General features: G+C 36.2%; 2 protein-coding genes and 1 long non-coding RNA gene across 3 annotated transcripts; all 3 read left to right on the plus strand.

Moving 5' to 3' along the window:
• Nucleotides 1–359: 359 nt before the first annotated feature.
• On the plus strand, nucleotides 360–1,319 carry LOC138312476 (uncharacterized protein KIAA1958-like). The gene has a single exon (XM_069253336.1). The coding sequence runs from the start codon at nucleotides 360–362 to the stop codon at nucleotides 1,317–1,319; it is 960 nt and encodes a 319-aa protein (XP_069109437.1).
• Nucleotides 1,320–1,348: 29 nt separating this feature from the next.
• On the plus strand, nucleotides 1,349–2,159 carry LOC138312475 (uncharacterized). Its single transcript, XM_069253335.1, has one exon. The coding sequence runs from the start codon at nucleotides 1,416–1,418 to the stop codon at nucleotides 2,037–2,039; it is 624 nt and encodes a 207-aa protein (XP_069109436.1). The 5' UTR covers nucleotides 1,349–1,415; the 3' UTR covers nucleotides 2,040–2,159.
• Nucleotides 2,160–6,511: 4,352 nt separating this feature from the next.
• LOC138312474 (uncharacterized) lies at nucleotides 6,512–21,880 on the plus strand. The gene is made up of 3 exons (XR_011206960.1): nucleotides 6,512–6,801; nucleotides 8,252–8,417; nucleotides 21,170–21,880. It is a non-coding gene; the product is annotated as an uncharacterized lncRNA (long non-coding RNA).
• Nucleotides 21,881–27,945: the final 6,065 nt, after the last annotated feature.

Here is a 27,945-nt window from a genome sequence, read left to right on the forward strand (position 1 = left end):
AGAGAGAGCGTCATCGCTAAGGTGATTTGATTCGCCGTTATCAGAGTAAACTATTTTCTTTTATCACATACCTGTTGAATCTGGTTATAGCAATACAAGCAAATTTCAGACCACGAAATACATTGTTTTGTATTGCACATGTACAATACGGAATGTTGTATTCACCTACTAGCCGGAACTACTTTTTAGGGGAATTCCCTTGTATTGCATTGGTTTATTTTGGGAAGAAAAAAAGTTTGCTACTTAATAAATTGTAAATTTTATTTTTGTACTTTATTTAAAATATAAATTAATAAAAATAATGTTGTGGACTTAGAATAGTTCTGGGTAGAATTTAAATTTGGAATATTAAAAGGAGGATGTTGGCAGCAAATAACAACAAGTTGTCGTCTGCTTACACCTTGATATCAGAGCCGGTGTTGGCTTTGTTTATAATGGCATTTGTTGGGGATTTCGACATTTTACATGATTTACTAATGGATCCAGAGACAGATGATGAATCAAGCATTCCTCAAGTTGAAGGTAACGAAACATCGAAGTCTGGAAATGAAATTAGATCTAGTTTATCATCCACGACCATCGCGTCTTGTGCTCCCCCTCCTCCTGACCCCACCCCCGATACCCATGGCCATGTTTCATCTGATTTAGACGACGCCGATGACCTTATTCCATCCAATATTTACACTTCCGGTGTCTCAGATCTGAGAAATTACATCATGAGTAAAAGAAATGAAAACACTGTTAAGAAAACTGAGGGATGCATTAAAAGATTCAAAGACTGGATCCAAGCTCCTCCTAGGTCCGATCCCAGGGAAGTTCTTCAGATTCTGCCATTTGAACTAGATACATACATTGGTGGGTTTTTGCTGTCCCTTCAGAAGAATGATGGTTCTAATTATGAGCCTGATACTCTTACCAGCTTTCACAGGGGTATCGACCGCTATCTGAGAGAAAATGGTTATAGTTTCAACATTTTAACCTCAGATTTATTTGCCACGAGTCGTCAGGTACTTCAGTCTCGGCGTAAAGAGTTGAAACAGAAAGGACTTGGGAATCGTCCCAATAAAGCTCAGCCTGTCTCAGACAACGAGGAGGAAATGTTGTGGGAATGTGGTCACCTGGGTCATGACAACCCACATGCTTTGCTAAACACCGTCTGGTTCAATAACACTAAACTTTTGGGGTTCAGGGGGTGTGATGAAAACAGACAATTAAAATGGGGAGATATAGAATTGAAGCACGATGAAACTGGATCAGAATACCTGGAATTTAACGAAAAAGAACAACAAAAACAAGAGGGGGAAACAGTACTCACATGAGATCGTTTAATCCGAAAACAGTTTGGAAATCCTGAAAATAAATCGCGATGTCCGATCGAGGCCTACAAACTGTACGCAAAGCATCGACCTCAGGCGATGAATACACCGGAATCTCCATTTTACGTTGCTGTTAATCAAAACAACAGTGGTCAGAAGTGGTTCAAAAATCAACCCGTCGGAAGAAACAAACTTGGTGTAATGATGAAAACAATGGCAAGTAATGCTGGTTTAACTGGTAAGAAAACAAACCAATCCTTGAGAAAGACTCTGTGTACAAAACTCCTTCATTCAGGTGTTGCTCCTACGACAATTATGCAGTTATCTGGTCACAAAAACGTAAATAGCGTAAATAACTATGCCGTCGCCTCATTTAACCAACAGCGTGAAATGTGCGAAATTCTTCAAAATGTGAAAAAGTCTGCTGCATTCTCCAGTGTAGCTTCCAGTGTAACTTCCACAGTATCACACAGGCCTATGACCATGACGGAAACACCACACAGGAAGAGTTTACCAGATGTCACCACGTGTTGTGAGAAAGACGTAAGCCTACAAAATCTTGCGACGGGAATGTTTTCTGGTGCAAATATCAGTGGTGGAACTTTCAATATCTCATTCCAAATATCATCCCAGTCAAAAAATACAACATCTCATAACACTTCACCTCCTCGCAAGTACAAACGTATAGCTCAGCTACCGGATTCCGATTCTGACAGAAGTTAAGCCGTGGGAAATTTTGAGTGTGTGACCGATGTCGGTGACGTCACGATCAGACCATGATATCGCGAGTTGGGAGAATTTACTATGTTATTGTGTTTTTTTTTATCTTATTTTACAAGTAATTGTTGTAAATCTTAACGAGAAATTATTGTCATATATAAAAATCAAAACCTGTATCTTACTTGTTGAGTTATAATTTCCTGACTCAATTCGAAAAACGAGATAGTTTGCAAAATCTACACTTTGTAGCATTTTCTCTCCTCTCTCTGACAAGTAAGGCAGTGGCTTGTATCGAAACTGGTTCAGACCGGTTTTTGAAAGACGAAGCAAACTGAACATTTGGATTTTTGTTAATCATCTCAAAGTCAATAAAACGATCTACATCAAATAGGGAAGGTATGTGATAAAAGCACTCGTGAATATATTCGTCCGCACAATAAACTCGTGCTTTCTGATTCGTTAGAAAAACACAAGTGTGTGGTCTTGCATATTTATATTACAGATCTCGGAATATAGGTCAGGAACCAAATATTTCTTTAATAATGTCATATTTCAAGTCATTTCGATTAATTTGTTGTAAAAGTGTATTATAAATTCGATCGCGTTGGCTCGATTTGTTAAGTAAAATACTTATTGAGTTGAAATGTATAGTAATTTCTCTTTTTCAGAATGCCGCAATTTTCAAAACTTCAAGAACAGCTCTGTTAAATGCAGCTCGATCGATTGAAGACAAACTGTTGATAAAAAACGTTTAAAAACGTTGGAAAAAATATTCCTCTCTAAGGAAACGACCCAAGGTTTATTTCCAGAAAATAGGATGGTCGTACGAGGCATTCCATTTCAATTATTAGTATCAAATGTTACCTACATATTTAATACAAATATCACACTGTTGATCAATGAAACAGAAGCGATGGAAAGAAGAAGAAAAAAAGTCCATGTTTAATGTCCGCTGTGACCACCATGCCTTGTGAAGCGGGACGACTGATACACCTGGATTTTTTTGGTCCTATCTGCGATAGGAATGTTGTAACAGCTCACATCTCTCAACAATTATCGAGGTTTTTAAAGGATAGCGAAGAAAATCTTGTCCTGTACGTAACCTACGGGGTGGACCAACAGATAAGCGTCACTCTTGATGTTTTAACGAGGTACTCGTGGAAACTAAAAAACTCTGAAATACTCTCGGGTATAGAGGAAATAATCAATATATAAATCGATGGATAATTCTGTCTTAGAGTACATTAAGCATACAAATCGGAAACAAACCAGTTCAATGGAAATTAAATTAGTTGATTTTACTGTGATATGCCAGAAAAGCCAACTGTATGTGAATTGTTCAAACTCGCCAGCCGCCCGCCATTACACATTGAGGTCGGACGTCTTGTATGCCAAACCCTGGCCTTTGCCAGTGTAGTAAAGATTTTTTTTGTCTAGAATTACTCGCTCTTACAGTAGTGTGTTTACGTTATAAGGTCATCTTCTTGTCTAAATATTATTTCACTAACTCCTCAGTGGTTATGTATTTCATTTGATTAACGTAAGTGACTTTGGCTCGGATATCGGTACAGCATACTTGTTATACCTACTTAATCTTATTGATAAACGATTTGGAATTTCAACGGTCTTAATTAAAATATAATGTTGTGCAATTCGACAATTTTTCTTGCTATAGTTTTCATAAGGAATGTGATAACAGAATTAGCTTCATTGAATTGTCTCTTTAAGACAAAAGCTTTTTTAACATCATCATAATAAAACAACTGTGGGAATACCATAAAATCCGTTATATGAATATTGTATGAGTGTTTCGTATGATTTATCTCTGTTATTAGGATAATTGTGCTGATACTTGCATTATCTCCTTTTCTTATATAAATAGCATTTTTTACCTTATTTTTACAAATTTGATACTTCATTAATATTTTAGACGGAAACATATTACGTGTGTTTCAATATACCTAGTTCGAATCCTTAAGCCGTACTGGTCGCAATCGGTGGTTTTTCTCTGATATATCCAGCTTTCCACCACCATTTAAACCTGATACTTCTTTCAAAAACCTTGGCCGTTTATCAGACACTAAACTAATGAAACTATTTCCATGTTATTGGCATTTTTCCATGTATCTTTCACTGACGTTGTGATCGTTTGTTGTCTTGGAGTTATATGACCATATGATCCAGAATAATCAACGTTATACTACGTTCCTTTATGGTTTGTACTATATTAGTGTCAGCCTTCCTAGTAGTCGCGGTTGTGAAAAGTTTTAAAACTAAAACCGGTATCAAAAACTGCTGCAAATGATTGGGAAACTTAAAGTTCGTTTCACAACATTCATTCCCAACACTTTTTTTCTGAAAAAGTGCCAAGACAGTACATCTGAACACGTGTTACATTGATCAACATTAACTGTTCATACATTGTAGAAACGTACGTCGTTGAATATTGTTATGAAGCTTTGAATAAAACTTTGGCTTTTGGCTATTTACTATTGTTATCATTTGTAATCTACATCATCTCCTCAGACTACAATGCTTTCAGTGTATTTTCTCCCCATAAGCCGTAGGACGTTAGAATTATACATATTAGCCCCATTGCATGATCGTAAAAGGCAACTAAATTTGATAACTTATCTTTTCTAATCTTCCTTTTTTGACTAAGTTTTCTTCTTCCAAGCTTATCTTAACACAGCCTCACTTAAGGCCTTCAGATGAGCGCTTGCCCCTCTCGGTTCTTTCTCCATGCCGAGATACACCACAGTCTAAGGGATTGGGATTATGACAACTGATTTGCCTGTTGTCAGCATAATGTTACTGGCTGATTTTCTTTAATGATAAAAGGATTGTTAGATTGCATTTATTGGAGAAATAAATGCAATCTGGGTGGCAGATAAATAGAATAGCGCCCGTTAGATGCGAGTGAACAATTGAATCTCCCGCTTCAGCCATTTAACCTCAACAGCCAAGTTCAATGATATGAAAAAGACTCTCTATAAAAAATGGAAAAGACTACAAAAAATTTCAATGTTTTTCAATAGCTTTTTAATTTACTTTCAATTAATTAGACATTTAACAGATTTTTTATAGTTTCATAGCCAAACTGGTTTGTTCAACTACAACGTCAATTTTTCCGCGATGACTAACATGGTGTCAGTAAACAAGTCTCGCATCCATTTATATAGAGATTACTACACCAAGTCTAGGCTGCATTTATTGGCTCATACAGCAGATCACGATTATCATCAGAGTAATTGGAGTCTCTGTGGCAAAATGTAAATATTCAGTGACATACCACTATTACAAAGAGTCAAAACACGACCATACCACCAACACAACCTACCTAAGTCGTCTTAATAACCCTGGCTGTTACTAGGAGGTTATTCTACTAAAGCAAACCATTGGTGTCCACAGACGTTCAAATATCATGTTTTCAGTGTATGTTTTCTCTTCTGATTTATAATATATTGATGTCACCGAAGTGTAGTTCTTTGTCTTCATGCTTCTGATAAAAAAAGGGAAAATACCAGATTTACATTAGGTAATACCTCGCTCTCCTTTTGTTTATGATCATTGCTTTATATGGATGGAGGCCTATTGGGGTTCTATAACGGTAAAGTAAGTTAGTGCTGCGCATAATGTCTCTACGTAGACTGAAAAGTTTTTTATGTTAAGCTTCATTTTGGCATCTGCTTAGCAATCAGACAGTGAAAATAGATTACAATGTTTTCTCTACCAACAAAAAATATTCATATTCGTACATTAAAGTATATGACAAAGAACTGTGTCCATATTTAATCTACACAATGCCGTTGGCATCTCCAGAGATTGACTAATGTTGTCGAGGTTCAACGGAGAAATGGTGCACGTTTATCTAGCTTGAAATGACCTTTACGAACATCGAAAGGGCATCGGCATAGTCTAACCGATATCTGCCACTGTAGAGTTCACGAGAATTAGTGTCAATACTCATTTTAAAAGCCGTGCACTAAGTTAACTATATGTTATGTGTCCTATAATTAACTTGATTAGATGATGTTTTGTGTTTGATGAAGTGAACACTACAAGACACATTTAAAATGGTAGAGGACTACTTGGAAGTCGGTAATTGATTGGTGGAAAGCACTCTTGTCACTAAGTTTGAATTCTGATCACGCCGTTTATCTGCCAGCGATTGTTCATGCCACATTGTTATTGATTTAAGGGTGTGTATGGCAGGTTCAGAAAGGTCATCTTAATTACTGTCTCCTTCTTAAAGTTACAACCAAAACTAGCATTGTCAGCTAAATCGGGAATATGTCGCGGTCTCTATTAGAGCGCGTCCGGAAGTAGATTAGGTATCATGAGAACAGAAGGCAAAGATGTGTTGAGAAGAATCTGTCCATTATAATTAGTTTTAACTATTCTATCAAATACAAGTAGTCTATCTAAATACAACTTGACAGTGTTAAAGTGTCTTTTAAGACCATCATCTCACCTTTCCATTTTGTAAATGAGAGAAACAGCATCCTTTTCTACCTATATGGGTGTGACTTTAATGTCCAACCATCTGCAAGCCTCGAGGAGAACGTTCATGAAGTATCCCTCGGGTTATGATTTAGTTGTCACACCCTCCTGGTAAGGACAGATTCTATTCAAGTGTCACACACATTTAAGAACGTATATTTACATAGTTTATATATACTGGATACACATTTACGAAATATTAACGGAAGACGGATGTTGTCAGACTGACATCAGTGGGTATCGTTAACCGGTATTTGTCAATGTAAGTATGATGTATTATCATAAGTACATTTTCCATCTATTCAACAAGAGTGATGATTTATGGATACGGGCATATCAGCAATACGATCAATAAATAGCCTCGATAATTCTCTGCCGTGGTAATGGGATGTATCTATGTATCGGAGTTAAGTAACGTTGAGCACGCCAGTTTTCTTGGATAGTTGCGTTCTAAACACGTGCAGATTGTCACTATTTCTAAACAAATACGCTCTATTTTTACTGAAAACAATTCCTCTTTTTCTGCGAGCATATATAATTTCGGATCAGGGTTTATTTTACAGAAAGTTGTAACAAATTGGATTTAGGTTGTTTTGGTAACCACTGCAGTTCATCAGTGAAAGATTTTGGCCGTCAACCCTCGGAAAGACTCGGGTTGACCGGCCAAAATCTTTCACTCGGGTTGAGATATCCCTGTCCACCTGACAGACCCATGTAGGATTATATTAGTCTTCATCTCCCTAAAGAGAAACGAACCAGATATCTAAAGTCTAAAGCCCAGTTGTTTTATTCCGGCCTTCTTATGCATGATACTATCTGAATATTTAGACAACCAGGCTAACAGAGCTTTAATTTTATTCCAAGATACCACAATATGCACATGCACGGATTCAATGGGACAATATGTGGTAGTGGATGTGGACTTCCGCTCCAATACGGGGCATTCGAGGTCCCAAAACGACGTGAGTACAGTACTATTCACCGTCGATTTGTCCCACCTTCTGGTGATTATGACGTCGTCATTTGACGTGAGTTTCGTGACGTCATAATCACCGGAAGGTGGGACTAATCGACGGTAAAATGTACTTTACCCACGTCGTTAAAAATCTCGAAACCCCCGTATTTGTATAGAATTGAATCGTTTTTGGAGAACGATTACAATTATAGATTGGCATGAACTACCGTTATAAGTTTACTCAGAAATGTCCTTTATTCTCAAACTAGCGGACAGCTGTTGTCAAGTACCAATTTTATTGCTAAATTATATCTTCTCATACATCAAATGTATTGTAAACCCGTTTCTACCTGATAGACCATGTAATATATTATATTAGTTTATTATCTAGAATGGAGTTAAATAGAATTATATATGCATAGTCTATACACATCAAGTGTGGAGTGAAGCTAGATATATTATACATATCTACAGTAGGTTTGTAAAAGTGGACAAAACGTCATCATGATAGTGACACGGTTACATTTTTTTTACTAAAGATGTCGAGCGCAGAACAGCTTATAAAATCTGCCAAAACCAATGCGATGTCCGTCTCACACATTGCTATGGGGAAAGGCTTATTGTTTGGACAAAGGACACTCGAGCGTCCGAGTCATTTAAATTCAAGCACATCAAGAAAAGCTGACAATGTGAGTTCGAAGAAGCAGGAATCACTTCCAGAGAAACCTGAAACATTAGATGACACGGTTTCTTCCAGTTCCGTGACTGAGCAGCTGTACTTCCGGCAGACGACATCTGATGACTATAAGGACGTTATATCACTAAGACAGCATGTGTATAATGGTCTGGACTACATACCCGGGGAATACCATCAGTTACTGAAATACAATACCGGGGTAGCAGGATTTATTGGTAAACAAATGGTAAGCATGATACAACCGTGTGCTTATAATTATTGTTATCATTTAAAGGTTTTGAAAGCTTAGACTCCATGAATCTGATATCATCATTTTAAACAACCTTACGTTTTAAGTCAATCAGAAATGAAAAGTTACTTACAGATTTTATTTGTAAACTAATCACTCTAGTCTCGTATGATTCAGGCCCCGCATTCACAAAATTTACCAAACTGAGACTAAAGCTCAGCCTGAAAATTTCTTTGCAAGCGGGTCTCAATATTGTGATACAGTCTTCAGTCTAGAATTGTACTAATTTTACATGACGTTGCATCAGTATTGTTTGACCGGAAATGACTGACGCCATGTGGTTGTGCAATGAGGCATCCTAATGAAGCAGGTAGCATCATTGAAAGTGTTAGTAAAACCTAGCCAAAGAATGTTACAATATCTGACAATTTTACGTTGGTTCTTAACTAGTGGGGCAACACCTTAAGGGATGTTGCAGATGAAATGAGAGACGAAAAGGACCACGATAACTCGTGATAATTCTCCAAAATATATGCTATGCATATAAATGTACATGTATACGGTGCATACGTGCATGGAAATTAAATGAAAAATAACGCACAACGGGTCATGTTACATATATCTCTGATCTATTTTGTCTGTATGAAGGAGTGTCGCAAAAGGGATATAACTTTTGCTTTTACTCTTAACAGAGAGCGGTTTCATAAGCTTAGGAAACAATATCCAACAATTCAAAGTCATTTTACAATTTTAGTCTATTTGACCCCTGTGGCTGTGACTTTAAATGAAGGTCAAGGTCATTCTTTTGATCAAAATCAAAATTGGTAGCCCTTCAGCCTAGCATGCTGCAAACGTAATACATGTACCATGCATATGACTACATCAGACCAGTCAATTATTGATAGAGGAGTCATTTAAAGATTTAAGCTCATTTGACACTGTGACCTTAAATTAAGGTCAAGTCCATTTATTTTAACAAACTCTGTAGCCTTCCATTTGATTTCAGCATGTTACTGGCACTCCGAATTCAAAACTGGTAGTTTGATTCTTTTAATACTTATCCTAACCTTGGGAAGATACCCCGATTCTATTACAACTTACCAATACTTCGGAAGGTATTCTTTCACGTCTCATCCTAATCTTCATAAAAAATATATTAATTTCCTAACAAAAAGCACCTGAATGTACACATTCACATACCTTTTTGGTGAATAATGTATTTACTTGTTAAGATAAGATGCATTATTTTGTCTTAAGGTTACTTTCCCTAATAAAAGTAGCATTAGAATGACTATTTAATGTTTTGTATTCCTATGAAAATCTGCCTTGGGTATGGGTCTACCAAATTATTTTTCATCAATTCTACATACACTACTGTACATTTATGGACCCTTTGACAGTGTGATATGAAGGTTTATTTATCTGAAGATGAAATATTTACTGAGGAATATTACATCTTAGGGTAAATTAACCTTCATATCACACTGTCTCCGGGGACAAACATTTTATTATATAACTCAGTGAAAGAGGAGCGGTTGTACTAGAATTAAATATTTAACATTATGCTTGGAAGTTTTGTGTTCTTACATGTACCCTGAAAATATGCATGTTCATGAATACTCATGAAAAAACTCCCCTATACCCATTTTATCAAAAAGAAACTGTTTTTCCTCATATAAATATGAAAATGAAATTGGTAATAATAAACAATATCGTCCTCGTCGAACACTCAATCAAATTGGTAAAAATAAATAATATCGTCCTCTTCGAACACTCAATCCCTTACAAATACATACATTTTAGAGAACAAGATTAAACTGTTTAACATTGTTTTTATATCATATAATAGAGAATCACATAATTACACTGTAATGCTACACATTAAATTAATATCCAGAATTCATGTAATATGGATTGTATGACACCCAACAAGTTATTAAGAGGTACCGGGAAGTTTTGCAATGAATGTTAGCTGAATGCATGAAAGTGAGCAATCAGCCAATTACCTCCCCTTTCCTATTCCAGATGAAAATCTTATTTTATACCTGCAATTTTAACCACTCAGTACCCACAGCCCCTAACAAGCTACTCCATCTTTTTCACCTTCTGAATAATTTAAAACAGTGCGTTCTAATATACGTGACCAATACTGATGAAAGGACGGCAAAGAAAATTAATCAGAAAGTTGAAATTAAAGTGATCATAAAGTCATTTTGCAGGGACAAATATTATGCAATCATTGTGTGTTTGACTTAAGTGGTGTCTTGACATATTTACCACCAGCCCACTACCTTTGGGTTACGAGTTTGAATCCCATGTGTGGTAGATTCCAGGTATTGACTGCTGGTCAGTGATTTTTCTCTGGGTACTCCAACTTTCCTCTATCATCTCCTTAAATGACCTTGCAATTAATACTGATTCTGATATTCAATTTAGATATTATAATGGCATGACATTAACGATTTTGAAATGTCTTGAATATTAGGGGGCCGCGGTGGCCAAGTGGTTAAGATGTCTCGACATATTACCACAAGTCCTCCACCACTGGGTCACGAATTCGAATCCCACGTGGGGCAGTTGCCAGGTACTGACCGCTGGTCGGTGGTTTTTCTCCCGAGTACTTTGGCTTTCCTCCACCAACAAACCTCACATCCTTACATGACCCTGGCCGTTAATAGGACATTAAACCACAGGTGTTTGTTTCTAATATAAGTATACGTTTGTTTTCTACCAAACTTTCATTCTTATGATGCTGAAGTGTTGACATGCAGTGGTTTTTGAGCTACCCATTAGAGCCCTGGCGTGTTTATCGGAGGACACCACAGTGTCCGACCAGTTGAAATCTGGCTGTTTTCCGATGTTTCTGGATACCTAGTGACATTTATACGGCATGATTTATATTGTATCATATACCAAATTAAAGATAAATTATCTGGCTGTCGATTGAGAGTATTCATATTATCATATCCTATACTGTTGATTAATAATCATACTTTTTCTGAAATTGGGTAGTGTTATATGGCCGGCCAAGTTATAAACCTTGACCCAGTATTATACTTATACTTATATTAGAAACGAACACCTGTGATTAAACTAATACTCATGTAAAAGTCTCCGCTATCCCTATTTGAGGCTATTTCATCAAAAAGAAACTTTTTTTCCTCATATGAATAAGAGAATGGTAATAATAGACAATATCGGTCTGGCTAAACAAGAAATATGTTACCAATTACATACATTTCCATATATTGCCTATTCTTTTAATTGTATTAAGCATTATGCTAGAAAATGAACAAATAGACAAATTACCTCCCTTTATTCAATCCCAGTATTAAAAGACTTTTTATGTGAACATGTAAAGAATGAAGTATTTAATTGTAAGCAAACCTTTTCAAAGTCAGCTGTCATTTTTCATACGTTGAATGTATACATGCATCAGATTACAGCAGATATTGTCAGAAAACACTTGTAATTGATAAGATGTATAATTATAATGCTACTGAAAAAATTCTGAGGTGGGCATGGCTAGGTGTCCATCTTTCTAATTTTGTTCTTTCCCCTCTGAAACATGACATTTACGAGACCGCATTTCCAAGCGCTGACTGTTGGTTAGTGGTTTTTTTCTGTAGGACCTCTTTTGTACATCCGAATTCGAAACACATATATATTATTGTCAAGGATATGAAAATCAATTAACTAAATTCTTAGTACATAAGACACAGAAATGAACTATTTAGATACTTTTTTTTGTTATTATTTAGCCTTATTATTATAGCCTTTACATGTTCAGGGGTCAATACTAACAGTAGCCTGGCAGCCTGGGGCTGATGAAAAAAATCAGGCTGCCAAAATGTCAAAGTACAGTAGCCCTGTTATATTTCAGACATGTACTATTTAGTTGAGGAAGATAAAATGGATGCTTTTAGATCTGCAAATTGTGTACCAAAATTCACTAGAATGCCGGAAATTGAATATAGAAATTGTTCCCCGTCCCGGAGGAGAATCACCCCAACCTACATGTACTCCATTATATACTGCTCGCGCCTTTTTCCACAAATTAGAGAACATTTTTTTATAATTAATTTTTAATATAAAAAAATCAATTAGCCTAAAAATTTAGTTGGTTTCTGAAATGCTCGAAACTGAAGAGGCTGTTGAATGTTTGACATTCAGTACAATTAATTTAAAAAAAAACCTGTTGTTAACTATGCCCCCACCCCCTCCCTCTATTCTAAGTGAACAGTAACTTACAAGGCAATGTACATACATGTAGGGTACGTGTCATACTGAAGTGCATATAATGTTAATCATATCCATTGTCAAACTACCAGATTTTTCAGGTTTGTCTTCTTTAGTTGTCACTTTATAAGCCTGTATTCATGATATTTGGTTCACAGTTATCTCTTGTCTGACATTGTTGCATGGACGTGTCATATGCTCGCGCGATCGGTAAGTCTATTTTTAGACTGCAGACGAAAACAGCTGACAACAAATCATGTGTCATCTTAACTATACTAGCAGTAGGTAGCAATTAAAACATTTATAATCAAGCAATATATTAGGAGAAACATATTCAAACGGCATCTGTCTCAGAGTATACACAATAGACTGTCAATTTACGAGTTTTTTTTTTATTCATATCTAACTGTTACACGTATGATTCAGTCGCTGTCATGATCAGACTCGGTACTGCAGTAACGTTAGGCCTACGCCAAAAACAATTATAACGGACAACAGCAACCTCAAATATAATATAAAGATACTAACATCCGCCGATCGTGATATAGCCTAACAAGTAAAATACACAACTAGGCCTACTTACCTGATATTGACGATTGCAACTTGAAAAGCGAGGCGGCTTTCAACATCAACACAAACCGGTTCAAACCGGATACACAAGTGACACAACACATTCCTCCTACCAGATGGCGCTTGCCGTTGGCATTTCTTTGTGCGGTTGAATGCCCAAAACAACACACACTACCCAAATTCACGCAATCCCAAATATCTACTTGGATATCATTGCAAGACTTGTAAAACGTTTTATAAATTTAAGTAATTATTTCATAAAATAAACAGAATTTTTCATTAATACGACCCATTTGTGAATGGTTCACCAGTCGATTCAATCGTCAGAATAGCTTTGAAGGAAGGCGGCCCAAGTCCCAAAATATCTCGTCTGCCGTGGAAATTTACTGAGAACCTGTGAAATACCACCAATTTCCAAGACCGTCTTGTGGTCGTTCTTTATAATATTTTCAAAAACCAAAAATACCGTTTTGTTCAGAATTACTTGTACTATTAATGTGTAAAATCTCAATTTGTCAACTATGAGCGTTTGTTTGCTAGGACGAATTTAACAGAAACTAGCGATGAAAATGTCGATTTTTGCCTGTTTGACCCTAAATTTCTCCCTCAAATGAATTTTCGCAGAGTCAACAACTATCTCAGAAGATAGATCACGCCTGGATTTACTTAACTGTAAAATATCATTAAAAACTTTCTGTCAATTTCCTTATTACCCAACTTGCGGTTATAAGCGTGTTGGTAGGTTAAAATCGTCGTGGTTAACATTCGTTCCGAAGGAACGATAACTCTGTTATCGCACCTTACGTCTCTCATTTCATACTAGTGGGCAACACCTTAAGGGATGTTGCAGATGAAATGAGAGACGAAAAAGGACCATGATAACTCGTGATAATTCTCCAAAATATGCGCTATGCATATAAATGTCCACGTATACGGTGCATATGTGTATGGAAATTAAATGAAAAATAACGCACAAGGGGTCATGTTACATATCTCTGATCTAATTTTTCTGTATGAAGGAGTGTCGCGAAAGGGATATAACTCTTCCTTTTACTCTTAAAAGAGAGCGGTTTCATAAGCTTATGAAACAATATCCAACAATTCAAAGCCATTTTACAATTTTAGTCTATTTGACCCCTGTGGCTGTGACTTGAATGAAGGTCAAGGTCATTCATTTGATCAAAATCATAATTGGTAGCCCTTCAGCCCAGCATGCTGCACTCGTAATACATGTACCATGCATATGCTACATCAAACCAGTCAATTATTGATAGAGGAGTCATTTAAAGATTTAAGCTCATTTGACACTGTGACCTTAAATTAAGGTCAAGCCCATTTATTTGAACAAACTCTGTAGCCTTCCATTTGATTTCAGCATGTTACAGGCACTCCGAATTCAAAACTGGTAGTTTGATTCTTTTAAGACTTATCCTTACCTTGGGAAGATAGTCCGAATCTATTACAACTTACCAATTCTTCGGAAGGTAGCCTATTCTTTCACGTCTCATCCTAATCTTCGAAAAATATCTTAATTTCCTTACAAAAAGCACCTGAATGTACACATTCACATACCTTTTTGGTGAATAATGTATTTACTTGTTAAGATAAGATGCATTATTTTGTCTTAAGGTTACTTTCCCTAATAAAAGTAGCATTAGAATGACTATTTAATGTTTTGTATTCCTATGAAAATCTGCCTTGGGTATGGGTCTACCAAATTATTTTTCATCAATTCTACATACACTACTGTACATTTATGGACCCTTTGACAGTGTGATATGAAGGTTTATTTATCTGAAGATGAATTATTTACTGAGGAATATTACATCTTAGGGTAAATTAACCTTCATATCACACTGTCTCCGGGGACAAACATTTTATTATATAACTCAGTGAAAGAGGAGCGGTTATACTAGAATTAAATATTTAGCATTATGCTTGGAAGTTTTGTGTTCTTACATGTACCCTGAAAATATGCATGTTCATGAATACTCATGAAAAAACTCCCCTATACCCATTTTATCAAAAAGAAACTGTTTTTCCTCATATAAATATGAAAATGAAATTGGTAATAATAAACAATATCGTCCTCGTCGAACACTCAATCAAATTGGTAAAAATAAATAATATCGTCCTCTTCGAACACTCAATCCCTTACAAATACATACATTTTAGAGAACAAGATTAAACTGTTTAACATTGTTTTTATATCATATAATAGAGAATCACATAATTACACTGTAATGCTACACATTAAATTAATATCCAGAAATCATGTAATATGGATTGTATGACACCCAACAAGTTATTAAGAGGTACCGGGAAGATTTGCAATGAATGTTAGCTGAATGCATGAAAGTGATATCAATCAGCCAATTACCTCCCCTTTCCTATTCCAGATGAAAATCTTATTTTATACCTGCAATTTTAACCACTCAGTACCCACAGCCCCTAACAAGCTACTCCATCTTTTTCACCTTCTGAATAATTTAAAACAGTGCGTTCTAATATACGTGACCAATACTGATGAAATTACGGCAAAGAAAATTAATCAGAAAGTTGAAATTAAAGTGATCATAAAGTCATTTTGCAGGGACAAATATTATGCAATCATTGTGTGTTTGACTTAAGTGGTGTCTTGACATATTTACCACCAGCCCACTACCTTTGGGTTACGAGTTTGAATCCCATGTGTGGTAGATTCCAGGTATTGACTGCTGGTCAGTGATTTGTCTCTGGGTACTCCAACTTTCCTCTATCATCTCCTTAAATGACCTTGCAATTAATACTTATTCTGATATTCAATTTAGATATTATAATGGCATGACACTAACGATTTTGAAATGTCTTGAATATTAGGGGGCCGCGATGGCCAAGTGGTTAAGATGTCTCGACATATTACCACAAGTCCTCCACCACTGGGTCACGAATTCGAATCCCATGTGGGGCAGTTGCCAGGTACTGACCGCTGGTCGGTGTTTTTTCTCCCAGTACTCCGGCTTTCCTACACCAACAAGCCTGGCACGTCCTTACATGGCCGTGGCTGTTAATAGGACATTAAACAAATAAACCAATCTTGAATATTATAACCATGTAAAAGTCTGGGCCACGGTGGCCAAGTGGTTAAGATGTAAATACATAATTATTACCACAAGCCTATAGCTAGCTCCACCTCTGGGTCGCGAGTTCAAATCCCATTTGGGGCAGTTGCCAGGTACTGCCACTGGTCGGTGGTTTTTCTCCCGAGTATTTTGGCTTTCCTCCACCAACAAACCTCACATCCTTACATGCCCCTGGCCGTTAATAGGACATTAAACCACAGGTGTTTGTTTCTAATATAAGTATACGTTTGTTTTCTACCAAACTTTCATTCTTATGATGCTGAAGTGTTGACATGCAGTGGTTTTTGAGCTACCCATTAGAGCCCTGGCGTGTTTATCGGAGGACACCACAGTGTTACTGACCGCTGGTCGGTGGGTTTTCTCCCAGTACTCCGGCTTTCCTACACCAACAAGCCTGGCACGTCCTTACATGGCCGTAGCTGTTAATAGGACATTAAACAAATAAACCAATCTTGAATATTATAACCATGTAAAAGTCTGGGCCACGGTGGCCAAGTGGTTAAGATGTAAAGACATAATTATTACCACAAGCCTATAGCTAGCTCCACCTCTGGGTCGCGAGTTCAAATCCCATTTGGGGCAGTTGCCAGGTACTGACCACTGGTCGGTGGTTTTTTCTCCGAGTATTTTGGCTTTCCTCCACCAACAAACCTCACATCCATACATGACCCTGGCCGTTAATAGGACATTAAACTAATACTCATGTAAAAGTCTTCTCTATCTCTATTTCATCAAAAAGAAACTTTTTTTTCCTCATATGAATAAGAGAATGGTAATAATAGACAATATCGGTCTGGCTAAACAAGAAATAATGTTACCAATTACATACATTTCCATATTTTACCTATTCTTTTAATTGTATGAAGCATTATGCTAGAAAATGAACAAATAGACAAATTACTCCCTTTATTCAATCCCAGTATTAAAAGACTTTTTATGTGAACATGTAACAAATGAAGTATTTAATTGTATAAGCAAACCCTTTCAAAGTCAGCTGTCATTTTTCATACGTTGAATGTATACATGCATCAGATTACAGCAGATATTGTCAATATACACTTGTTATTTATAAGATGTATAATTATAATGCTACTGAAAAAATTCTGAGGTGGGCATGGCTAGGTGTCCATCTTTCTAATTTTGTTCTTTCGCCTCTGTAACATGACATTTACGAGACCGCATTTCCAACGCTGACTGTTGGTTAGTGGTTTTTTTTCTGTAGGACCTCTTTTGTACACCCGAATTCGAAACACATATATATATTATTGTCAAGGATATGAAAATCAATTAACTAAATTCTTGGTACATAAGACACAGAAATGAACTATTTAGATACTTTTTTTTATTATTATTTAGCCTTATTATTATAGCCTTTACATGTTCAGGGGTCGATACTAACTGAAGCCTGGCAGCCAGGGCTGATGAAAAAAATCAGGCTGCCAAAATGTCAAAGTACAGTAGCCCTGTTATATTTCAGACATGTACTATTTAGTTGAGGAAGATAAAATGGATGCTTTTAGATCTGCAAATTGTGTACCAAAATTCACAAGAATACCGGAAATTGAATATAGAAATTGTTCCCCGTCCCGGAGGAGGATCATCCCAACCTACATGTACTCCATTATATATTGCTCGCGCCTTTTTCCACAAATTAGAGAACATTTTTTTATAATTAATTTTTAATATAAAAAAATCAATTAGCCTAAAAATTTAGTTGGTTTCTGAAATGCTCGAAACTGAAGAGGCTGTTGAATGTTTGACATTCAGTACAATTAATTTAAAAAAAAACCTGTTGTTAACTATGCCCCCACCCCCTCCCTCTATTCTAAGTAAACAGTAACTTACAAGGCAATGTACATACATGTAGGGTACGTGTCATACTGAAGTATGTATAATGTTAATCATATCCATTGTCAAACTACCAGATTTTTCAGGTTTGTCTTCTTTAGTTGTCACTTTATAAGCCTGTATTCATGATATTTGGTTTACAGTTATCTCTTGTCTGACATTGTTGCATGGACGTGTCATATGCTCGCGCGATCGGTAAGTCTATTTTTAGACTGCAGACGAAAACAGCTGACAACAAATCATGTGTCATCTTAACTATATTAGCAGTAGGTAGCAATTAAAACATTTATAATCAAGCAATATATTAGGAGAAACATATTCAAACGGCATCTGTCTCAGAGTCTAAACAATAGACTGTCAATTTACGAGTTATTTTTTATTCATATCTAACTGTTACACGTATGATTCAGTCGCTGTCATGATCAGACTCGGTAGGCCTACAGTAGGCCTACGCCAAAAACAATTATAACGGACAACAGCAACCTCAAATATAATATAAAGATACTAACATCCGCCGATCGTGATATAGCCTAACAAGTAAAATACACAACTAGGCCTACTTACCTGATATTGACGATTGTAACTTGAAAAGCGAGGCGGCTTTCAACATCAACACAAACCGGTTCAAACCGGATTCAAAATCGGATCCACAAGTGACACAACACATTCCTCCTACCAGATGGCGCTTGCCGTTGGCATTTCTTTGTGCGGTTGAATGCCCAAAACAACACACACTTCCCAAATTCACGCAATCCCCAATATATACTTGGATATCATTGCAAGACTTGTAAAACGTTTTATAAATTTAAGTAATTATTTCATAAAATAAACAGAATTTTTCATTAATACGACCCATTTGTGAATGGTTCACCCGTCGATTCAATCGTCAGAATAGCTTTGAAGGAAGGCGGCCCAAGTCCCAAAATATCTCGTCTGCCGTGGAAATTTACTGAGAACCTGTGAAATATCACCAATTTCCAAGACCGTCTTGTGGTCGTTCTTTATAATATTTTCAAAAACCAAAAATACCGTTTTGTTCAGAATTACTTGTACAATTAATGTGTAAAATCTCAATTTGTCAACTATGAGCGTTTGTTTGCTAGGACGAATTTAACAGAAACTAGCGATGAAAATGTCGATTTTTTGCCTGTTTGACCCTAAATTTCTCCCTCAAATGAATTTTCGTAGAGTCAACAACTATCTCAGAAGATAGATCACGCCTGGATTTACTTAACTGTAAAATATCATTAAAAACTTTCTGTCAATTTCCTTATTACCCAACTTGCGGTTATAAGCGTGTTGGTAGGTTAAAATCGTCGTGGTTAACATTCGTTCCGAAGCAACGATAACTCTGTTATCGCACCTTACGTCTCTCATTTCATATTAACCTCATGGTCTCGTTAGAACATCTTCGAGAAAAGTGAAAATTGTTAGGCTAGTCTTCCAACAACTCATATTAAGTAGGCAGACATATGTCTTGAAAAGCAGCTAGGATTGACATGTTGCAGTTTTCATCACTTTGACAGAGAGCTATCTCTTTCCATGCGCATTTTATGAGTTTATTTCTGTCTTTTCTTTGAATTTGCTATCGTTTATCAAAATTATGATTTCCTTATAAAGTTTTTGTCCTAATGCAGTGTTCAATATTGAATAACCCGTATTGTACTAGGTATATTTATTCCTTTTTAGGTAAGTTTTATGATTGGGGCAGTTATTGATGAAGGCCACAGTGCATTGTTACAGGCTGCCAGAGTACGTGAGGAATTTCAACATAAAGGGATTTTTTCTCAGATGAAGAAATACATTGTTAACAATCTTATCCAGGGCCCGGGTAAAAGTGTATATTGCGTTATAGATTCTGCTATACTACAAACCTTACAACAGAAGGGGTGCCATGTCGTATTCCAAAGGGTAAGCATATTTGCTGCTATTGTTAAGCGATGAAGCAAATATAAAAATCGTTTTCTGCTAAGAAACTTCTGCTTCTATAACTTATATATATGTAATTGCATATGTTTTTGTTGATTAGATTATGATCTTGTGTGGTGGTTATGATATACTATCTATCAATGTCAATAACAAAATACATAGATCTACATATTCCATAACATTATTGGTATCATCATCAGACGGAGGTTGATGATTTATTTGTGAGAATGTACAAGATTGTATTGCTATGGATGTTTCTGACCAATCAACGGATCATTTAACGTGTGCTTTTTAAAATCGTAAATCACATATGTCAGAATCATATCATTGTAGCGTTTATCTACGATTTGAAGCTGATCTTGTTGAATTATTGCTACAAACAATCTTGCTTACCGATTAAAGAAACACTAAAGAGATATACTTAAACTATAACTATGAAAACGTGATATGTTTCTTAACGACATAAAACACTTGTTAAATCATTAGCATGCCTCAATGCACAAACACGTGACGTCAGTCATTTTCGGACGTGACGTCACTAATTTCCGGTCATATACTGCATGCGACATTACTTCACCAGCATTATGGTTTGACTATAAAAGTCACCCTATACAAGTACTTATAAAAAATGGCAATCATACAAAGAAAAAGTTCCGCACTATCAAAGAAATGATTACTTAGAAGGGTATAGGTATTGACATAATACAGTAAAGGGAAGGTATTTATACCGAATTCGTAATTTCTAATTTATTAAGATTTAATTGACACTGATACACTAATACATTGGATTTTACAGTACAAAGAGAGAGCGTCATCGCTAAGGTGATTTGATTCGCCGTTATCAGAGTAAACTATTTTCTTTTATATTATAGATCTAGGAATATAGGTCAGGAACCAAATGTCATTTCTTTAATAATGTCATATTTCAAGTCATTTCGATTAATTTGTTGTAAAAGTGTATTATAAATTCGATCGCGTTGGCTCGATTTGTTAAGTAAAATACTTATTGAGTTGAAATGTATAGTAATTTCTCTTTTTCAGAATGCCGCAATTTTTAAAACTTCAAGAACAGCTCTGTTAAATGCAGCTCGATCGATGGAAGACAAATTTTCAATTATGAAAACTATTGATAAAAAACGTTTGGAAAAAATATTCCTCTCTAAGGAAACGACCCAAGGTTTATTTCCAGAAAATAGGATGGTCGTACGAGGCATTCCATTTCAATTATTAGTATCAAATGTTACCTACATATTTAATACAAATATCACACTGTTGATCAATGAAACAGAAGCGATGGAAAGAAGTAGAAGAAAAAGTCCATGTTTAATGTCCGCTGTGACCACCATGCCTTGTGAAGCGGGACGACTGATACACCTGGATTTTTTTGGTCCTATCTGCGATAGGAATGTTGTAACAGCTCACATCTCTCAACAATTATCGAGGTTTTTAAAGGATAGCGAAGAAAATCTTGTCCTGTACGTAACCTACGGGGTGGACCAACAGATAAGCGTCACTCTTGATGTTTTAACGAGGTACTCGTGGAAACTAAACGACTCTGAAATACTCTCGGGTATAGAGGAAATAATCAATATATAAATCGAGGGATAATTCTGTCTTAGAGTACATTAAGCATACAAATCGGAAACAAACCAGCTCAATGGAAATTAAATTAGTTGATTTTACTGTGATATGCCAGAAAAGCCAACTGTATGTGAATTGTTCAAACTCGCCAGCCGCCCGCCATTACACATTGAGGTCGGACGTCTTGTATGCCAAACCCTGGCCTTTGCTAGTGTAGTAAAGATTTTTTTTGTCTAGAATTACTCGCTCTTACAGTAGTGTGTTTACGTTATAAGGTCATCTTCTTGTCTAAATATTATTTCACTAACTCCTCAGTGGTTATGTATTTCATTTGATTAACGTAAGTGACTTTGGCTCGGATATGGGTACAGCATACTTGTTATACCTACTTAATCTTATTGATAAACGATTATGAATTTCAACGGTCTCAATTAAAATATAATGTCGTGGAACTCGACAATTTTTCTTGCTATAGGTTTCATAAGGAATGTGATAACAGAATCAGCTTCATTGAATTGTCTCTTTAAGACAAAAGCTTTTTTAACATCATCATAATAAAACAACTGTGGGAATACCATAAAATCCGTTATATGAATATTTTATGAGTGTTTCGTATGATTTATCTCCGTTATTAGGATAATTGTGCTGATACTTGCATTATCTCCTTTTCTTATTTAAATAGGATTTTTTTACCTTATTTTTACAAATTTGATACTTCATTAATATTTTAGACGGAAACATATTACGTGTGTTTCAATATACCTAGTTCGAATCTTTAAGCCGTACTGGTCGCAATCGGTGGTTTTTCTCTGATATATCCAGCTTTCCACCACCATTTAAACCTGATACTTCCTTCAAAAAACCTTGGCCGTTTATCAGACACTAAACTAATGAAACTATTTCCATGTTATTGACATTTTTCCATGTATCTTTCACTGACGTTGTGATCGTTTGTTGTCTTGGAGTTATATGACCATATGATCCAGAATAATCAACGTTATACTACGTTCCGATATGGTTTGTACTATATTAGTGTCAGCCTTCCTAGTATTCGCGGTTGTGAAAAGTTTTAAAACTAAAACCGGTATCAAAAACTGCTGTAAATGATTGGGAAGCTTAAGGTTCGTTTCACAACATTCATTCCCAACACTTTTTTTCTGAAAAAGTGCCAAGACAGTACATCTGAACACGTGTTACATTGATCAACATTAACTCTTTATACATTGTAGAAACGTACGTCGTTGAATATTGTTATGAAGCTTTGAATAAAACTTTGGCTTTTGGCTATTTACTATTGTTATCATTTGTAATCTACAACATCTCCTCAGACTACAATGCTTTCAGTGTATTTTCTCCCCATTAGCCGTAGGACGTTAGAATTATACATATTAGCCCCATTGCATGATCGTAAAAGGCAACTAAATTTGATAACTTATCTTTTCTAATCTTCCTTTTTTGACTTTTTTGACTTTTGACTTTTTTTCTTCTTCCTAGCTTATCTTAACACAGCCTCGCTTAAGGCCTTCAGTTGAGCGCTCGCCCCTCTCGGTTCTTTCTCCATGCCGAGATACACCACAGTCTAAGGGTGGTAGCTTCTTCTGCCTAGCGCACAACACACTGGGATTATGACAACTGATTTGCCTGTTGTCAGCATAATGTTACTGGCTGATTTTCTTTAATGATAAACGGATTGTTAGATTGCATTTATTGGAGAAATAAATGCAATCTGGGTGGCAGATAAATAGAATAGCGCCCGTTAGATGCGAGTGAACAATTGAATCTCCCGCTTCATCCATTTAACCTCAACAGCCAAGTTGAATGATATGAAAAAGACTCTCTATAGAAAATGGAAAAGACTACAAAAATTTCAATGTTTATCAATAGCTTTTTAATTTTCTTTCAATTAATTAGACATTTAACAGATTTTTTATAGTTTCATAACCAAACTTGTTTGTTCAACTACAACGTCAATTTTTCCGCGATGACTAACATGGTGTCAGTAAACAAGTCTCGCATCCATTTATATAAAGATTACTACACCAAGTCTAGGCTGCACTTATTGGCTTATACAGCAGATCACGATTATTATCAGAGTTATTGGAGTCTCTGTGGCAAAATGTAAATATTCAGTGACATACCACTATTACAAAGAGTCAAAACACGACCATACCGCAGCCTCCCAAAATACACACGCAAAGTACCACATGAACAGAGGAGTCCGTCCTCAAATAACCCTGGCTGTTACTAGGAGGTTATTCTACTAAAGCAAACCATTGGTGTCCACAGACGTTCAAATATCATGTTTTCAGTGTATGTTTTCTCTTCTGATTTATAATCTATTGATGTCACCGAAGTGTAGTTCTTTGTCTTCATGCTTCTGATAAAAAAGGGAAAATACCAGATTTACATTAGGTAATACCTCGCTCTCCTTTTGTTTATGATCATTGCTTTATATGGATGGAGGCCTATTGGGGTTCTATAACGGTAAAGTAAGTTAGTGCTGCGCATAATGTCTCTACGTAGACTGAAAAGTTTTTTATGTTAAGCTTCATTTTGGCATCTGCTTAGCAATCAGACAGTGAAAATAGATTACAATGTTTTCTCTACCAACAAAAAATATTCATATTCGTACATTAAAGTATATGACAAAGAACTGTGTCCATATTTAATCTACACAATGCCGTTGGCATCTCCAGAGATCGACTAATGTTGTCGAGGTTCAACGGAGAAATGGTGCACGTTTATCTAGCTTGAAATGACATTTACGAACATCGAAAGGGCATCGGCATAGTCTAACCGATATCTGCCACTGTAGAGTTCACTAGAATTAGTGTCAATACTCATTTTAAAAGCCGTGCACTAAGTTAACTATATGTTATGTGTCCTATAATTAACTTGATTAGATGATGTTTTGTGTTTGATGAAGTGAACACTACAAGACACATTTAAAATAGTAGAGGACTATTTGGAAGTCGGTAATTTGATTGGTGGAAAGCACTCTTGTCACTAAGTTTGAATTCTGATCACGCCGTTTATCTGCCAGCGATTGTTCATGCCACATTGTTATTGATTTAAGAGTGTGTATGGCAGGTTCAGAAAGGTCATCTTAATTACTGTCTCCTTCTTAAAGTTACAACCAAAACTAGCATTGTCAGCTAAATCGGGAATATGTCGCGGGTCTCTATTAGAGCGCGTCCCGGAAGTAGATTAGGTATCAGGAGAACAGAAGGCAAAGATGTGTTGAGAAGAATCTGTCCATTATAATTAGTTTAACTATTCCATGTCGTATCTATCTAAATACAAGAGTGAACGTGCCCAGCATTAATGAAGTATTACTTATATCCAATACTTTGACATAGATGTTAAAGTCGTGGTGAAAACGCTTCTTTTAAGACCATCATCTCACCATTTCCATTTTGTAAATGAGAGAAACAGCATCCTTTTCTACCTATATGGGTGTGACTTTGATGTCCAACCCATCTGCAAGCCTCGAGGAGAACGTTCATGAATTATCCCTCGGGTTATGATTTAGTTGTCACACCCTTCTGGTAAGGACAGATTCTATTCAAGTGTCACACACATTTAAGAACGTATATTTACATAGTTTATATATACTGGATACACATTTACGAAATATTAACGGAAGACGGGTGTTGTCAGACTGACATCAGTGGGTATCGTTAACCGGTATTTGTCAATGTAAGTATGATTATTATAATAAGTACATTTTTCCATCTATTCAACAAGAGTGATGATTTATGGATACGGGCATATCAGCAATACGATCAATAAATAGCCTCGATAATTCTCTGCCGTGGTAATGGGATGTATCTATACATCGGAGTTAAGTAACGTTGAGCACGCCAGTTTTCTTGGATAGTTGCGTTCTAAACACGTGCAGATTTGTCACTATTTCTTAACAAATACGCTCTATTTTTACTGAAAACAATTCCTTTTTTCTGCGAGCATATATAATTTCGGATCAGGGTTAATTTTACAGAGAGTTGTAACAAATTGGATTTAGGTTGTTTTGGTAACCACTGCAGTTCATCAGTGAAAGATTTTGGCCGTCAACCCTCGGAAAGACTCGGGTTGACCGGCCAAAATATTTCACTCGGGTTGAGATATCCCTGTCCACCTGACAGACCCATGTAGGATTATATTAGTCTTCATCTCCCTAAAGAGAAACGAACCAGATATCTAAAGTCTAAAGTCCAGTTGTTTTATTCCGGCCTTCTTATGCATGATACTATCTGAATATTTAGACAACCAGGCTAACAGAGCTTTAATTTTATTCCAAGATACCACAATATGCACATGCACGGATTCAATGGGACAATATGTGGTAGTGGATGTGGACTTCCGCTCCAATACGGGGCATTCGAGGTCCCAAAACGACGTGAGTACAGTACTAATTACCGTCGATTTGTCCCACCTTCCGGTGGTTATGACGACGTCATTTGACGTGAGTTTCGTGACGTCATAATCAACCGGAAGGGTGGGACTAATCGACGGTAAAAATGTACTTTACCCACGTCGTTTAAAAATCTCGAAAACCCCACGTATTTGTTTTTGGAGAACGATTACAATTATAGATTGGCCATGAACTACCGTTATAAGTTTACTCAGAAATGTCCTTTATTCTCAAACTAGCGGACAGCTGTTGTCAAGTACCAATTTTATTGCTAAATTATATCTTCTCATACATCAAATGTATTGTAAAAACCCGTTTCTAATTGATAGAAAATGTAATATATTTATATAAATTTATTATCTAGAATGGAGTTTAAATAGAGAATTATATATTGCATAGTTCTATACACATCCAAGTGTGGAGAGGTGAAGTTAGATATATTATACATATCTACAGTAGGTTTGTAAAAGTGGACAAAAACGTCATCATGATAGTGACACGGTTACATTTTTTTCTAAAGATGTCGAGCGCAGAACAGCTTTATAAAATCTGCCAAAACCAATGCGATGCCCGTCTCACACATTGCTATGGGGAAAGGCTTATTGTTTGGAAAAAAAAGGACACTCGAGGCGTCCGAGTCATTTAAATTCAAGCACATCAAGAAAAGCTGACAATGTGAGTTCGAAGAAGCAGGATTCCTTTCCAGAGAAACCTGAAACATTAGATGACACGGTTTTCTTCCAGTTCCGTGACTGAGCAGCTGTACTTCCGGCAGACGACATCTGATGACTATAAGGAAGTTATATCACTAAGACAGCATGTGTATGATGGTCTGGACTACATACCCGGGGAATACCATCAGTTACTGAAATACAATACCGGGGTAGCAGGATTTATTGGTAAACAAATGGTAAGCATGATACAACCGTGTGTTTCTAATTATTGTTACCATTTTAATAGGTTTTAAACAGCCCTAGGACCTCCATGAATCTGATATCATCATTTTAAACAACCTTACGTTTTTAAGTCAATCAGAAATGAAAAGTTACTTACAGATTTTATTTGCAAACTAATCACTCTAGTCTCGTATGATTCAGATCCCCGCATTCACAAAATTTACCAAACTGAGACTAAAGCTTCAGCCTGAAAAATTTCTTTGCAAGCGGGTCTCAATATTGTGATAACAGTCTTCAGTCTAGAATTGTACTAATTTTTACATGACGTTGCATCAGTATTGTTTGACCGGAAATGACTGACGCCATTGTGGTTGTGCAATGAGGCATCCTAATGAAGCAGGTAGCATCATTGAAATGTGTTAGTAAAAACCTAGCCAAAGAATGTTACAATATCTGACAATTTTACGTTGGTTATCTTAAACTAGTGTGGGCAACACACTTAAGGGATGTTGCAGATGAAATGAGAGACGAAAAAGGACCACGATAACTCGTGATAATTCTCCAAAAATATTATGCTATGCATATAAATGTACATGTATACGGTGCATACGTGCATGGGAAATTAAAAATGAAAAAAATATCGCACAAACGGGTCATGTTACATATATCTCTGATCTATTTTGTCTGTATGAAGGAGTGTCGCAAAAGGGATATCTAACTTTTGCTTTTTACTCTATAACAGAGAGCGGTGTTTCATAAGCTTAGGAAACAATATTCCAACAATTCAAAGTCATTTTACAATTTTAGTCTATTTGACCACTGTGGCATGGTGACTTTAAATGAGAGGTCAAGGTCATTCTTTTGATCAAAATCAAAATTGGTAGCCCTTCAGCCCAGCATGCTGCATAACGTAATACATGTACCAT

Source organism: Argopecten irradians, unplaced genomic scaffold, assembly GCF_041381155.1.
Source record: "Argopecten irradians isolate NY unplaced genomic scaffold, Ai_NY scaffold_0333, whole genome shotgun sequence".
Lineage (NCBI taxonomy): Eukaryota > Metazoa > Mollusca > Bivalvia > Pectinida > Pectinidae > Argopecten > Argopecten irradians.